The sequence below is a fragment of the Hypanus sabinus genome, chromosome X1 (genome assembly GCF_030144855.1).
Source record: "Hypanus sabinus isolate sHypSab1 chromosome X1, sHypSab1.hap1, whole genome shotgun sequence".
NCBI classification, from domain to species: domain Eukaryota; kingdom Metazoa; phylum Chordata; class Chondrichthyes; order Myliobatiformes; family Dasyatidae; genus Hypanus; species Hypanus sabinus.
In genome coordinates, this window is record NC_082738.1 from 34,401,621 (window position 1) to 34,417,585 (window position 15,965).

The 15,965-nt window shown below is 40.7% G+C and overlaps 1 protein-coding gene across 8 annotated transcripts in view; it reads left to right on the plus strand.

The window, feature by feature from the left end:
- LOC132384801 (signal transducer and activator of transcription 1-like) overlaps nucleotides 1-13,448 on the plus strand; it is a 94,310-nt gene extending 80,862 nt beyond the window's left edge. For 7 of the 8 annotated variants that reach the window (XM_059956316.1, XM_059956321.1, XM_059956317.1 and 4 more), the window contains 4 exons: nucleotides 639-696; nucleotides 1,430-1,494; nucleotides 1,805-1,909; nucleotides 9,175-13,448. In XM_059956316.1, coding sequence (XP_059812299.1) covers nucleotides 639-696; nucleotides 1,430-1,494; nucleotides 1,805-1,909; nucleotides 9,175-9,194 — 248 coding nt within the window. In that variant the 3' untranslated portion in view covers nucleotides 9,195-13,448. The remainder of the gene's footprint in view (nucleotides 1-638; nucleotides 697-1,429; nucleotides 1,495-1,804; nucleotides 1,910-9,174) is intronic. The other variant, XM_059956322.1, reaches the window with a different exon arrangement.
- The last annotated feature ends 2,517 nt before the right edge of the window (nucleotides 13,449-15,965 follow it).

Consider the following 15,965-nt stretch of genomic DNA (forward strand, 5'->3'; position numbering starts at 1 on the left):
GGCTCCACCTCACTGTCTCTGCAAGAATCTTACAAGCAGGCAAAAGTGTCCTTGGAGCAAAGCTAAACAATCAGCCAAGGAGCCATAATAGTAAATCATGTCACTCTCTCTCTCATATCTGTGCGGGATGCCTCTCTTCCCCCCCCCCCCCCCTTCTCTCTCTCTCTCTCTCTCTCATTAGCAGCACAGTGCACAGGGAGTCAACTCTGGACCCCATCTTAGCTTGGTTTGCTCATCACAAAACCCTTCCTGGTTTGCCTGGGGAATATTTCCTCAACTCTGGTCTTTGATTGGGTATCCTAGGACTGCAGGACAACATTGATCAGCTGGTAAATTGAGCAGAGCAATGGCAGATAGAAATTAGTTGGAGATGTGTTTTACAAGGAGTACAAAGGCTAGGACTTGCACAATGCATGGGTGGAACTTCTTACAATAGCAAGTTGAAAGTAATGGAATTGGCTAAGGGAGAGGCAGTGGAAACTAAGTATACACAATAATGTATGTTTTATAATAATTTGAATTGTGTGGGACTGTGGAGTGGGGGAGAAATAATTTTACCAAATTCTCTTAATTTTACAGAATCAAGAGTTCTTGCATTTCTGGTTGCAATTGTTGCAATAATGTGTCTTGTTTTTCAGAGCTGCAGTTAAAGCACAACAAATACTTGAGAACCCGATTAATTGTGGTATCGGAAAGGTAAGAAAAAAAACATTTCTGATGACTGACTAAGGCATCTATGTGATTGCAAGTCCTTGGTAGATCATTGAAAGGATGCTTGGGGGAAGGGAAAGGCTCTGTGTGACAACGTTACGATCCGAAAATGGAACTGCCATTAAATGCTGTATTGATGCCCCACAAACTGCGATGGATTGGCTATTTAACTTGGTAGTTTTTACTGTTTGAGGAAAATATGTTGGTAAGGACATCAAACAAACTCCATTGTCCTCATTAGAATTGTACATTGGAATCCACCAAAATGGGTAGGTGGCTCCCGTTTAACATACCATCTAATCACTGCATACAATTAAGTTTAGATCTTGGATTGGGACTTGAACCCACCACCTACTAATTGTTGGTCACTGCATTCCACAGTGAAGGAAGGAAATCTTTCAGATTGCTTTCAATTGCTATTAGTTGTCTATTTATATGTGTATTTATTGCGACACAGTGCAGAATCGGTCCCTATCTAGCAATTCCCCAATTTAATCCGAGTTTAATCACAGGACAATTTACAATGAGCAATTAACCTACCAACCGGTACAGTATGTCTATGGACCATGGTAGGAGACCAGAAGAAACCCACGTGGTCATGGGGAGAGCGTGCAAGCTCCTTGCGGGCAGCATTGGGAATGAAAGCAGATGCATTCAAATTACAAAGAAAATGTAACCAGAGTTTTTTCAGTCATTTGTTCTCCATGCCATTTTGTAGGCCACCTAGTGATGTTTCTCTTGGAATGATGGATGAATGTCTTCAGGAGGAGTTCTCAATGCCAGGTAAAATATCACTTGTTTCTTCCTTGCTAAATGTTCTCATTCTTGTTGAGTTTTTCTTTTAAGCCATGTAATGTTTGCTGAGACTATAGTGACATGATTTTCTACCTTTTTGTCTTTCCCTACTCTTCCAATGCCCCTTTTATCCTTTAAGTTGAAATTAGACAATTTAATTCTAGATACATCATGTCACTGTAGACTGGAAATATTTTGTGTACTTGGATGATACAGAATTTGCTTTAAAGTTCAATGTAAATTTATTAAAGTGCATATGTGTTACCATTTTACTACCTCGAGATTTTTTTTCTTGCAGGCATTTACAGGGAACAGAGAAATACAATAGACCCCAATCTTGTTTCTCTATTGTCAATTGATCCTGATGTTTCAATCCAGGGTTCTTTCAGAAGTCAGGAGAGAGGTGCAATACCTTTTGCTTCATAATTGTTAAGCATTTGTAGAACAAAAGGAGTTGAAAATGGACAGTGATACAGGTCTCAAACAAGAGAAAATCTGCAGATGCTGGAAATCCAAGAAACAATGCTGGAGTAACTCAGCAGAACCAGGCTGCATCTATGGAAAAGCATCTATGGTCTTTTCTTTTTGTGGAAAAGACCAAAAAAGCATCTGTTTTGGTCTGATGTCAACTGTACCCTTTTCCATAGATGCTGCCTGGCCTGCTGAGTTCCTCCAGCATTTTGAGTGATAAAGGTTTACAAGTTGAAGGGAAGGAGATTCAAAAGATATAAGAACTAAGATGGTGCTGGCCTCAATCAGCTCTTTTATATTATAGCATGTCCCCGAGTTACGAACGCCCAACTTAGGAACAACTCGTACTTCCGAACGGCCTGACAGAAAGCCTATTAAAAATTCGTCCACCATTTTAAATGGGATTGCATTGCTGTTAACACTGTGAGTGTGTAACTTTGTATTTGGCTTAATTTTTTCTTAGTAAGATTCACCCTGATGCCCCCCCCCCCCTTTCCAGTCAGCACCGCTTATTTTCCCATTTAACCTATCTCAGTGTGGGTGGACTTTAGGACCCAGGGGAGCTCTGGACCCACCACCCGCTGTTCCCTTGAGGGAAAAAGATCATGATTGAAAATAAAGTGGAAATAATAGAGATTGGAAAGAGGTGAAATGCCATCGGTCATTGGAAAACCATTAGGCTACAGTCGGTCAATGATCGGAACAATTTTAAAGGATAAAGTAAGAACAATGGAGCATTTGAAAGGCCCTGCCCTGATGAAAGCTACAATTATTACTAAGCAATGCAGTGGTTTAATTACTGAAATACATACATTTCTTAAGTGTTTTATCTGCATAGAAAGGTAAAATATGTACTATATACAAAGACAAATGTTTGACTAACTGACGCTAAATAATACCATATGTACCTGTTCCAACTTATGTTCAAATCCAACTTAAAGACAGACGTAGGAACGAAACTCTTTCGTAACGCGGGGACACCCTGTACATAAGGAAAATTCCATTCAAATTTGTATGTAAGAGTAAGCCAGTGAGAAAGTTGTTATTCAAATAATGCAGCACCAAGGAAAGCATCCAGAATTTTCCAGGAGACTAGACCCATAAGTGGGGTGAGCAGAGAGAATTTGGGGTCCAAGTACACAGCTCCATGAAAGTGGCTACACGGGTCAACAAGGTGGTTAAGAAGGCTCACGGAATACTTGCTTTTATTAGTCGAGGCACTGAGTTCAAAAGTCAGGAGGTTGTGTTGCAACTTTATACAATTCTGGTTCAGCCACATCTGGTGCAGTTCTGTTTGCCTCATTATAGGAAGGATGTTGACCATTTGGAGAGGGTGGAGAAGAGGTTCACCAGGATGCTGCCTGGATTAGAGGGGATGAGCTATCGAGAAGCTGGATTATCTTGGGTTGTTTTCTCTGGAGTGTTGGAGGCTGAAGGGAGATCTGATGGAGGTTTATAAGATTGAGCGGTATAAATAGAGTAGATGGGGAGTATCTGTTTCCCAGTGTTGAAATGTCTAATACCATAGGACATGTATTTGAGTGAGGGGTTACTCTGGTGGATCTCTGGAATGCACTGTCTGGTATGGTGGTAGAAGCAAATACATTATAGAGGCTTTTAAGAGTCTTTTGGATAGGCACATGTATATGAAGAAGATATGGACATTGCGTAGGGAGGAGGGATTCATTTTTTGGGGTGGGGGTGGTTTTGATTTACCTTTTTTTTAAGCTGGCTCAGCACAACGTGGGCTGAAGAGCCTGTTCACGTGCTGTACTGTTCTATGTTTTATATACCAGTGTAGCTACCAGGGGACGTATTAACCAATGACCACCAGGAAGCATAGTGAGCGGTTACTTGTATACAAGTAATTATATAAAATGCAAGCAAACAATTGTTTTTTTTTGAAAGCAAAATGTACTTTATTCAAAAATAAAATTACAGTGAACTATTCAATGACATTCAATCTGTTACAGACGTTTCCTCTACATTCTGTACATTTCCACACTTACAGCCACTCACATGGTACTATGTTGGGTCATCTTTACGCACCATTGTTGAGTAGTAAACTCCCTGCCACCCGACCCCTCCCACTCCCGCGGGAGAGGAACCCTAAACCGTGGTCCTTCCCCACCAGGCCCTTGTGGTGGCTGCACCAAGTTTCCCTCAGCACGTACTCCTGCAGCCGAGAGTGTGTCAGTCGGCTGCATTCTCCCACGGACATCTCCACGTGCTGGTAGACCAAGTTTCAGGCACCGAGTTGATGATCTGCCAGCAGCACCAGGTGTTGGCAAACAATTGTTTTTTTTAAAACAAAATATACTTTATTCAAAAATAAAATTATGTACAATAAACCATTCAATTGTTAAACTGCAAAGAAAATAACAAACATTGTAATCTAAAAATTAAACAGTTGGATCTAACAATCTCCTCCCTTTGATTCCTCATCACATTTAGAATCATTACATCTGAAAATTCAGAGGCAGAAAAACTTTCATGTATGTTAAGTATAAAATCAAAAAGTACCCTGTGAGGAAATATCAAAGGGTATACTGTATACTATATATTCTTAAAAGTATTCATAAGATTGTGTCATGGTTATGCAGATAAGATGCACCTATGTGGGTTTGAACTATTCTATTGGTGATCGCCTTAAGTAAAAATTACATAAATTCTAATAAGGCGTATTAGTACTCATTGTATGTAGGGAAAATTGGCAAAAATAAAATAAGAACAAATAATATATTAGAATAAGCTTCATGATGTCCTGGCGTTGTTGACTTGCTTGAAGTCTTTTGGCTAGTTAGTGATTTGTTCACTGTAAGCACTTGGTCAAAAGGTTACTAGAATGTTAACCATAGTAATTGTTGTCGTCATTGGCTACCACTTTAGCTCACTTGCAGTGGCCAGTGTATATCTACTTGCTTTAACCTTCTACCTTCACTGCTGAGTTGGTATTTAAAAACACTTGATGGGGACCTTCCTGTTCAGCTACCAGTAGTTCCTTGTGCGGTGTCCTAATCAGGACCCACTCCCCAGGAATCAGGGTGTGACCTCAATAGCTCAATGTGTATGTCAGCCTCTCTGAGATTGAGGGCTCCCAGCAGTAACACAGGAAGCCCTGTTACCACCTCAAGTTTTCTTGCTTGGAGTTGCTCTGATGCTATGTAAGACCGTAGGAAGAGCCATAGAGGTATGCCTTCCTCATGATACTTAGTCATAGAAAAATACAACTCGCAACCAGCCCGTCAAGTCTGTGTTGAGCCATTTAAGCTGTCTACTCCCATCGAACTGGACCAGGACCATAGCTCTCCATACCCCTACCATCCATATACTTTTCCAAATTTCTCTTAAAACGTTGAAATCAAACTTGCATATACCACTTGTGCTGGCAGCTCATTCCACATTGTCACAGCCCTCTGAGTGAAGAAGTTTCCCCTCATGTTTCCCTTAAACTTTTCACCTTTCACCCTAATTAGTCCATGTCTATCCAAATACTCACATGTCTGGTCCCATAGAATCAGAATCACTGGCATGTGATGTGAAATTTGTTAACATAGTACCAGCAGTTCAATGCAGTACATAATATAGAAAAAAATAAAGTAAATCTTATTCAGTATACTTCATACAATATACGTATATTGAAAAGATTAAAGATGGTGCAGAAAAAAAAGTTGTTTTTTTTTAAAAAGTGAGGAAGCGTTCACGGGTTCAGTGTCCATTTAGGAATCGGATGGCAGATTCCTGACAATACCTTTCAATAACTTTCCCACAACTGATGTCAGGCTCACCAGCCTGTAATTTTTCCTGGTTTATTTTTAGAGCCTTTTTAACAGCGGAACAACATTGGCTACCCTCCAATCCTCTGGTATCTTACCTGTCGCTAAGGATGATTTAAGTATCTCAGCTAGAACCCAGCAATTTCTACACCAGCCTCTCGCAGGGTCCAAGGGATTACCTTGTCAGGCCCTGGGGACCTAACCACCCTAATTTGTCTCAGGACAGCCAACACCTTTTCTGTAATCTATATAGAGTCCTTTGATGTTGATGCTGCTTTGCTTCACTTCTCTAGACCCTGTGTGTGTGTCTCCTGAATAAATACAGATGCAAAGAATTATTTAAGATCTCCCTCATCTCTCTTGGCTCCACACATGGATTACCATTCTGATCTTCCAAAGGACCAATTGCAATCTTTATGCTCTTAACTCATCTGTAGAATTCCTTGGGATTCCCCTTCAGCTTGTGTGCTAAGGCAACCTCTTGCCTTCTTTTAGCCCTCCTGATTTGAATGTTTTCTTGCATTTCTTGTATTGCATAAGCACCTCATTTGTTCCTACCTGCCAGTACCTGCTATGCACCACTTCTCTTCTTCCCCTCCCCCCCGCCAAACCAGGGCTTCAATATCTATTGAAAACCAAGTCCCCATACACCTGTTACTTTACCTTTTATTCTGACAGGCAGATGCAAGCTTTGTACACTCAAAATGTCACTTTTGAAGGCCTCCCACTTACCAAATACACTTTTGACCAAAAACACCCTGTCTCAATCCACGCTTGCCAAGTATTTTCTGATACCATCAAAGTTGGCCTTTTTCAATTTAGAATCTCAGCCCATGGATCAGATGTATCTTCTTGCATATTTACTTTGAAACTAATGGCATTGTGATCACTGGATGCAAAGTGTTCCCCCACAGATTTCTGTCACCTGCCCTGTCTCATTCCCAAATAACAAATCAAGTATCGCACACCCTCTCATTGGGACTTCTACGTACTGATTAAGTAAACTTCCCTGACATATTTGACAAACTTCATCCCACCCAGTCCTTTTTCAGTATGGGAGTTGCATTCGATATGTGGAAAGTTAAAATTGCCTACTATAACAACCTTATAATGCTCCTTAAAACAGTGTCCTATCTCTCTGCAAATTAGTTCCTCTAAATCCCTCACATTGTTGTGTGGATTATAATATAGCTGGATTAACATGGTCATACCTTTCTTATTCTTCAGTTCATCCCATAAAGCCTCACTGCACAAATTCTTCAGTCTGTTCTGAGTGAGCACTGCCGTGATATTTTTCATGTTGGTTACATTCATATATTTAACTTGTTCTGATGCTCCGGATGATGTAGGCAATGACAAAAGAAACATTCATTTTTCATCAGTTGACATAGTTCTTTCCAGGGAAATGATCAGAGTCAATGTGACATGGCAATCCCCATCTAGGAATTTAGTTCTTCACCAGAGTTTTTGTTGTGTGTGTGGCAATGGCTGTCTTGCTGGAATAGCTTCCACACATCTTGAAAACTGACCATACGGGGCAGGAGCATTTAACCGTGGTAGCTTTTCTGCTGTTCAAGGATTTGTTTACTGGCATGTCATTGCATCTTTCAGATGTTTGTCAAGCTTGTGTACTGAGCTTTGGATTGCAGAAGATGATCAGATTTCCTAATGGCAGTGGAATCCAGTGTGTCCTAGGGAGTGTATCTGCTATGGCAGATAAGGAAGCAATGTAGTTGGAGCTACTAGTCTATGACTAATGCCTTGTCTCCATGCTTCATCACTGGTTCTGGATGGAGAATCGTAGGAAGTTAAACCACTTCTCCTGGCTAGAGGATTGAGCTTGCATCTCTAGAATATTTATTGAGGTACAGCATGGAATAGACCCTTCGAGCTGTGCCACCCAGCAGCCCCTGATTTTAGCTCCTAGCCTAATCGTGGGACAATTTATAATGACTAATTAACCTACTAACCAGTACAATTTTGGAACACCTGGAGGAAACTAACGCATTCTGTGGGGAGGGCATACAGACTCCTTGCGAATAGAGTTGAACTCCAGCCCACGCTTAGTAGCATGGCCCAATCTTGTATGTCCATCTGTGATGGAGTTCAACTTCATTTCCATAATTCCAGTTGTTGGGTTCACTGCAGATGTTCTTCGTGGTACTTTCATTTCTCTTACTCCTTCCTCTGGTGCCCTCTTTGCAGTTTCTGTGGCATTGCATTATAGGCATTTTGGGATAGCTTTTACATTTGAATACAGCAACTTCTGATATCACTTGTATGCCATACACAAGCTCTTGTACTATGCCATTCTTGATTGGGGTTCCTATAACCGTAAGAAATCCTCTTTGTCTCCATAAGAATCCAAAGTCATGAACAACTCTAGAAGTATAACAAGAATTGGCGTAGATATTAACTGATCTTCCTTCTGCCTGTTACACAAAGGCATCAGGAGCCATGCTTCCTGATGTCAGCACTTCAGTTCCCATCCAGCCATTGAGCTCCTCTCTTAAGATTGAGGAGCTATCAGTGTATAGAATCAGATCTGGGTTTGATAGAAGATCTGTTCTTTTGTAATAATTTGCATCTTCATGGCAAGTTATTCTTGTACAGTCATGGTCATCATGGGCATACAGACGATAAGAGTTGGATTCACTGGGTTTGCTTGTTGAATTGTAGCTTTTATTCAGTATATTGGGATTAGGAAGTCATTATGATCTCCCTCAGTCATATTTTAGCTCGGTTAATGTGACTAAAGTGGTCCAGTCAATTTTTATAAGACATAACAGAATTAGGTGATTTGACCCATCAAGTCTGCTCAACCAATTTTGGTTGTAGTTTTGTTTGGGGTGGGGGTATGGGGGAAAAAGGGAACATTAGCTGTTTTTCTTTTCAAAAAAAAATCTGACAGCACTTTAATTGTATCTTCTGAAATTTTACTGAGAATTGTACAGATAGTGTGAAATGTTTTGATCAAAAATTGCTCATTTTGTACTGTATGATAACCTTGCACAGATAAAAATGAGGCTAAAGTGAAAACCATTGCAGTGTATTGATGGGGTGCTGCTGAAGCATAGTGGAGTTGAGTGTGCTTTACTACACATTTAACTATCCTTAACCTGACCTGGAATAAGAACGAGGTATTTACTAATAATAATGTCCTTTTCCTTAATGAACATCCCTTAAGAAGGACAGGGATAGATGGGGACTTGGAAATATTTTAGTGAGATACTATGTCAAATTTGTTTCAGCATACTATGAGCAAGAACACAAAATTAATTTTCCTTCCCAGGGCAAGTTGCTACTTTGATCTTCTCAGGTTCCTCTTAAGAGGGATAGTTTTCTCCCTATTCTGCTTCTAGTAGTAATGAAACATCTTTCTTGTCACTTTCTCATTTTATTCTCTTTTCCGTCCCAACAGATTTCATGGATTGGATTTGACACTGACTCCTGAAAGATTGAGTGGTGACATAGTGCATTCAAGAGATCTATTTCTGATGCAGAATAAGTCTTCAGTGTAATGGTTTCTGATGTTAGGATGTGGAACCTCTTCGAATTTCAATGCTCTTATGTTATAGAAAACTTCTTTCCAATATGCGCTCAATTCTGAGATTGTTCTTGCTGTAAGCAAACTTTTAAAGTACGTAATCCATATTGTATGTAAAGCAAGCTAATACTGATGATGCACAAAAGGAGGGTTTTTGCCTCCAGCGGAGTACTATCTGGTTCTCATGACGTGGGAGGTTTTATCTGGATTGGTGTAATCTTGAAGTATTGACAACAAAGAAAGAGTGCAGGCCCCTACCGCTTTCCTCTTGCCCTCAATCAAAACCAACACTAAACTTAATGTCCTTCCCCACCCAGATCCCATTGCTTTAGAGCACTACAGCACAGAAACAGGCCCTTTAGCCCATCTAGTCCATGCCAGCCTGATCCCCAGCCTAGTCCCATTTATTTGGATCATGGCCCTCCTTGCCCTTCTCATCCATGTGGCTATGTAAACTCTATTAAATTTTGTTACAATACATCCACATCCACCTCTTCAGGCAGCTCATTCCACACTTTAATTACTGTCTGAATGAATAAGTACCCCATATGGCGATAGCATTTGTAGAAACATTCGTAGGAATAATTGTGAATGTTAAACAATGTTACTTACCTTTGTCTGGGTTGGGTGCATTCAGTATGTTTTGTTTTTGCACTACACTTTAGATGTGGAGAATGTCATTTGCCCACAATTATCGTGGTTCAGGATCGGTCTTGGGGAGAGGGAAACATGATGCTTTTTTATTACAGTCACTGCAGGTTTCACTGCTTTGTGGGTTTGCTAGCTTTTGTTGACCATTAACTTTAACTTTTGCCATCATTTCTCCAGTGTGCCTACATGTGCATTATGGTTGATGCACAGTTGCCTCAACTGTACTGTTTCTTGGTTCAGGACTTGGGCACTAACCCTCGACTAAGGGAACATTATATTGTCTTTTGGATGATATGACAACCTGAGGCCCCATTTGCCTCCATGGATGGATGCAAAGATGTTTGTTTGTGAAGGGGGGGTAAGTGAAGAAGAAAGCAGGGAATTCAAAAGACTTTATATGTCTAAGTAACATAAATTTCCTTTATTTACCACCAAATGTAGTTCTAGGTTTTGTTCACTGGTGGTTAACTAGGCTCATGACAGAAGTACAGAGTTTTCTTTGCATGTGTTGGAAGAGGTTTCCTTCAACTTATACGGATAGTTACAGATATTCCACAACAAACCTGTGTTTTAAAAGCTCTTTTCCACATAAGCTAATAGTACCATCAGAGAGGTAGTGTCCTTTGCTGCTGTTTATACATATTCTCTTTCAATATTTTTATTAATATTATATAAATTGCATGGATATAAATACAAAATTAATTAGGATACAAGTAATATGAATTACATCACATTTAAATCACAGTATCCCATATTCCAGATCAATCATATAGAAAAAGATTGAATTATGAAATAAAGTAAAATGATTATTTTATTTTTTTTAAAAATCTACCCCCACTACCAAAATGAGCTGGTTGGTGAGGGGTAAAAAACAGGAAAAACAACCTTACCACATAATAATAAAGGCTCAGAACCATACTTTAATAACAGTCCAAAGATTATGTAAATAACTCAAAGGGTCCCCATAACATTGGAAAATCATGTTTAGAATTAGAAATCGAACAATGAATCTTCTCTAGATCAAGGCACAACATAATTTCAGATAGCCATTGGGCGGGGCAGCCTCCTTCCACTTGAGCAAGATTACCCTGCTGGCCATAAGAGACATAAAGGCCAATACCGGCAAATTAGATGGCTTCAGTTTTGTAATACTATCTTCAAGAATACCAAACATGGTAGTCAAGGGATTGGGCTTAAAACTGACATTGAAGAGTACAGAAAAGGTTTGAAATACGTCTTCCCAAAAATTTTCAAGGCTTAGATATGTCCAAAACATATGAATTAGTGTGGCCACTCCATTAGTACATCTATGACAGTAGGGGGAAATATCTGTGTAGAAACAAGAGAGCTTGTCTTTAGACATGAACTTTATGAACTGCTTATACATATTCAACCCTAAGGCTTGTTTTAGGAGATTAAAACCCAGTAAGGCAGCATTGATGAGCTTCTCATACTAAAAGTAAGGGCCACATTTTCTGTTCCTTTTTAAAACTCATTACTTTATCATGTCTTATGATAGATTATAAGAAATCCTAGAAACAGATCTGTACAGGAATTATGCGCTCGGATTTTGAGATCAAGAGGAAAGAGTTGGAAAGTCCTTGAGCTGTACCTCTGAGTTAGGAAGTTTTAATTAATAAGGAGCTCCAAGTCCTAACCACGGCTGAATATGTAGTACTCTCGGCTCTGTGTCGATTTCATCTTACTCCAGAGATTTGCACACCAAAAAAAAAACAGGCTGGCATTCCAACTGCTGTGCTCTAGGAGTACTGCATTGACAGTGGCCACCTTTTGGAAGAGATGTTAAACCACAGCTCTGTCTGTCTGAGATGGATGTGAGAAATCTTATGAGACTACCTTGAACAACATTGGAATTATCATTGGTGTACTGGCAGATATTTTTCTCACAATCTACTCTTCTGAAGAAGGTGTATAGTATTATTATGGCACAGCTTTCTGAAGCTTGCTCTGAACAAAATGGCTACCACATCTCTTGTATCTGAACAGTGCCTGTGCTTCAAATGTATTTTACTGTCTGTAAAGCACTTTTAAGTTGGTCACCTTTTTAATATGGCTGATAATTGTGCAATAGTTTCTCTGCTCCAGAATTTTGGGGCAATAACCTTTGATTATCCTGAAAACAAGGATTAAATTCTTGTTTTAGAAGCCGTGGATATTGTTTAAACACTTAATTCCTTATGCTATACAAAACAGATTTAACTGGATTGAAATTTAGATTCATCTCTATTTTCAAAGGGCACTTAAGGTACTGAGTAACAGTAATGATTAAAACCAGAATGCAAAGAGCAGAAATAAAGGGCATCTTAGTGCATTGGAAGAAAATGTGTGGTGGTGTATTCCACCAGAATCGGTGCTAGGGCCACCACTGTTCACAATAGTGGTTTAGATTCTGGAGTCAAAAGTATACAACTTGAAATATATGTGATATTGAGAAAACAGTTACTAATGAAGAGGACGACAAAAAAATTGTTGGATACTAATAAACTTTCAAAATGGGCAAATTATTGGCAACTGTTCAGCACATAAGTGTGAAGTCATACAATTGTGGGACGAATAGGGAGGTCACTTGGCACATATGACTTATTTGTGGAAATGGATGTAGGGAAGAGTTTGTGAATCAGAATTCTTAGGATATTTGAGAGAGCAGCAAAACCGTTAATACCACTGGCACTGCCCACAAATTGTACACTGTAAGTACTACAAGGATATCGGTTGGATACAACAGATGCTTAATTTTAAACTCTCTTCATGGAGCACAGCTAAAGTATAAACATACATTTCCATGGGTTGCTCACTGGAATATTTGAAGTTTGGTTCACTCTGTACTTTCAATACATTGCAAATTAGATGGGATACTTAAAGCAACTGAATGTACCTTGGTACACTGACCTCATTGCAGGTTACCTTAAATGTAATTGAAAGCTGTTGTGGAAATGACTGATGTACTCATTTTTTTGATTTATACAATTCCCTTCAGTTTCAGCGGAGCTTTATATAGTTAATGCTCCATAAGGTGTTTGTACCTTGTTGGGTGATCAATTCAAGAAGTTGTTTTTGTATCCAGATTGCGCAGCTAACCTTCTATAGGACATAATATTTTGGGATCTTTGCAGACCCGAATTCCACTTGCATTCTTCCCTAATACACTGTCGAGCTTCTCAAGTAGTTCAGTTGCGATCTTAAGTTGGGTGGGGGAGAATGAAGTGCATTCTAAAGTTTAGGACTCTCCTCTTTCACCCTCTAAGCTTAAATTCATTATGTTCAGTAGTAATGTCCACCATGTTTCCAATAACACAGAGCAAGTGTGACTTTATGAAGGCAAATGCAAAGCTGTCATAATTTTAAAGTATCAGTTGACCAACGCTATGCAGTACGTCCCTGCATGTATTGTGATTCTATTGTTTTGTTCGGTTTATTGAATACTACTGCTGTATTTTTCACAATTTGATTCGTAGAATAAACCAATTTCAATGCTGTTTGTATCGTTTATCACTGGAACCAAAACTAAAAGTAAATGGCAAATATAGACATAGACACAGAAACCCTACAGCACAATACAGGCCCTTCAGCCCAAAAAGCTGTGCTGAACATGTCCTTAACTGAGAAATTACCTAGGGTTGCCCATAGCCCTCTGTTTTCCTGAGCTCCATGTACCTGTCCAGGAGTCTCTTAAAAGACCCTATCGTATCTGCCTCCACCACCGTCACTGGCAGCCCATCCCAAGCATCTTTTAAAACTGTGCCCTCTCGTGCTAGAGCTATTTCAACCCTGGGAGAAAGCCTCTGACTATCCACATGATCAATGCCTCATCATCTTGTACACCTCTAGCAGATCACCTCTCGTCCTCCATCGCTCCAAGGAGAAAAGGTTGAGTTCACTCAACCTATTCTCATAAGGCATGCTCTACAATCCAGGCAACATCCTGGTAAATCTCCTCTGCACCCTTTCTATGGTTTCCATGTACTTCCTGTAGTGAGGCAACCAGAACTCCGCACAGTACTCCAAGGACCAGGGTCCGATATAGCTGCAACAATTACCTCTCGGCTCCTGAATTCAATCCCACGATTGATAAAGGCCAATACACCGTATGCCTTCTTAACCAGAGTCAACCTGTGCAGCAGCTTTGAGTGTCCTATGGACTCGGACCCCAAGATCCCTCTGATCCTCAACACTGGCAAGAGTCTTACCATTAATACTATATTCTGCCATCATATTCGACCTACCAAAGTGAACCATCTCAGACTTAACTGGGTTGAACTCCAGCTGCCACTTCTCAGCCCAGTTTTGCATCCTATCAATGTCCAGCTGTAACCTCTGACAGCCCTCCACACTATCCACAACACCTCCAACCTTTGTGTCATCAGCAAATTTACTAACCCATCCCTCCACTTGCTCATCCAGGTCATTTATAAGAATAGGGGTCCCAGAACAGATCCTCGAGGCACACCACTGGTCACTGACCTCCATGCAGAATATAACCCGACTACAACCACTCTTTGCCTTCTGTGGGCATGCCAGTTCTGGATCCACAAAGCAATGTCCCCTTGGATCCCATGGGGTACCTTACTTTCTCAATAAGCCTTGCATGGGGTACCTTGTCAAATGCCTTGCTGAAATCCATATATGCAACATCCACTGCTCTACCTTCATCAATGTGTTTAATCACATCCTCAAAAAATTCAATCAGGCTCGTAAGGCACGACCTGCCTTCTACAAAGCCATGCTGACTACTCCTAATCACTGCTGCAACACAGCTCGAACCATATCATCAAGTTGGCCGATGACACGACCGTGGTGGGTCTCATCAGCAAGAACGACGAGTCAGCTTACAGAGAGGAGGTGCAGCGGCTAACGGACTGGTGCAGAGCCAACAACCTGTCTCTTAATGTGAACAAAACAAAAGAGATGGTTGTTGACTTCAGGGGGGCACAGAGCGACCATTCCCCGCTGAACATTGACGGCTCCTCGGTAGAGATCATTAAGAGCATCAAATTTCTTGGTGTTCACCTGACGGAGAATCTCACCTGGTCCCTCAACACCAGCTCCATAGCAAAGAAAGCCCAGCAGTGTCTCTACTTTTTGCAAAGGCTGAGGAAAGTCCATCTCCCACCCCCCATCCTCATCACATTCTACAGGGGTTGTATTGAGAGCATCCTGAGCAACTGCATCACTGCCTGGTTCGGAAATTGCACCATCTCGGATCGCAAGACCCTGCAGCAGATAGTGAGGTTAGCTGAGAAGATCATCGGGGTCTCTCTTCCCGCCATCACGGACATTTACATCACATGCTGCATCCGCAAAGGAAACAGCATGATGAATGGACAGTGCACCCTGCATACAATCTCTTCTCCCTCCTGCCATCTGGGAAAAGGCTCCGAAGCATTCGGGCTCTCGCGACCAGACTATATAGCAGTTTCTTCCCCCAAGCTATCAGACTCCTCAATACCCGAAGCCTGGACTGACACCTTGCCCTACTGCCCTGTTTATTATTTATTGTAATGCCTGCACTGTTTTTGTGCACTTTATGCAGTCCAGTATAGGTCTGTAGTCTAGTGTAGCTTTCTCTGTGTTTTTTATATTATGTAGTTCAGTCTACTTTTTGTACTGTGTCATGTAAACCATGGTCCTGAAAAACGTCTCATTTTTACTATGCACTGTACCAGCAGTTATGGTCGAAATGACAATAAAAGTTGACTTGATTATGCCTTTCCAAATGTTCATAAATCCTGCCTGTCAGGATCTTCATCAACTTACCAACTACTGAAGTAAGACTCACTGGTCAACAATTTCCTGGGCTATCTCTACTCCCTTTCTTGAATAAGGGAACAACATCCACAACCCTCCAATCCTCCAGAACCTCTCCTGTCCTCATTGATGATGCAGAAAAGATCATTGCCAGAAGCTCAGCAATCTCCTCCCTCGCCTCCCACAGTAGCCTGGGGTACATCTCATCCGGTCCTGGTAACTTATCCAACTTGATGCTTTTCTTAGCT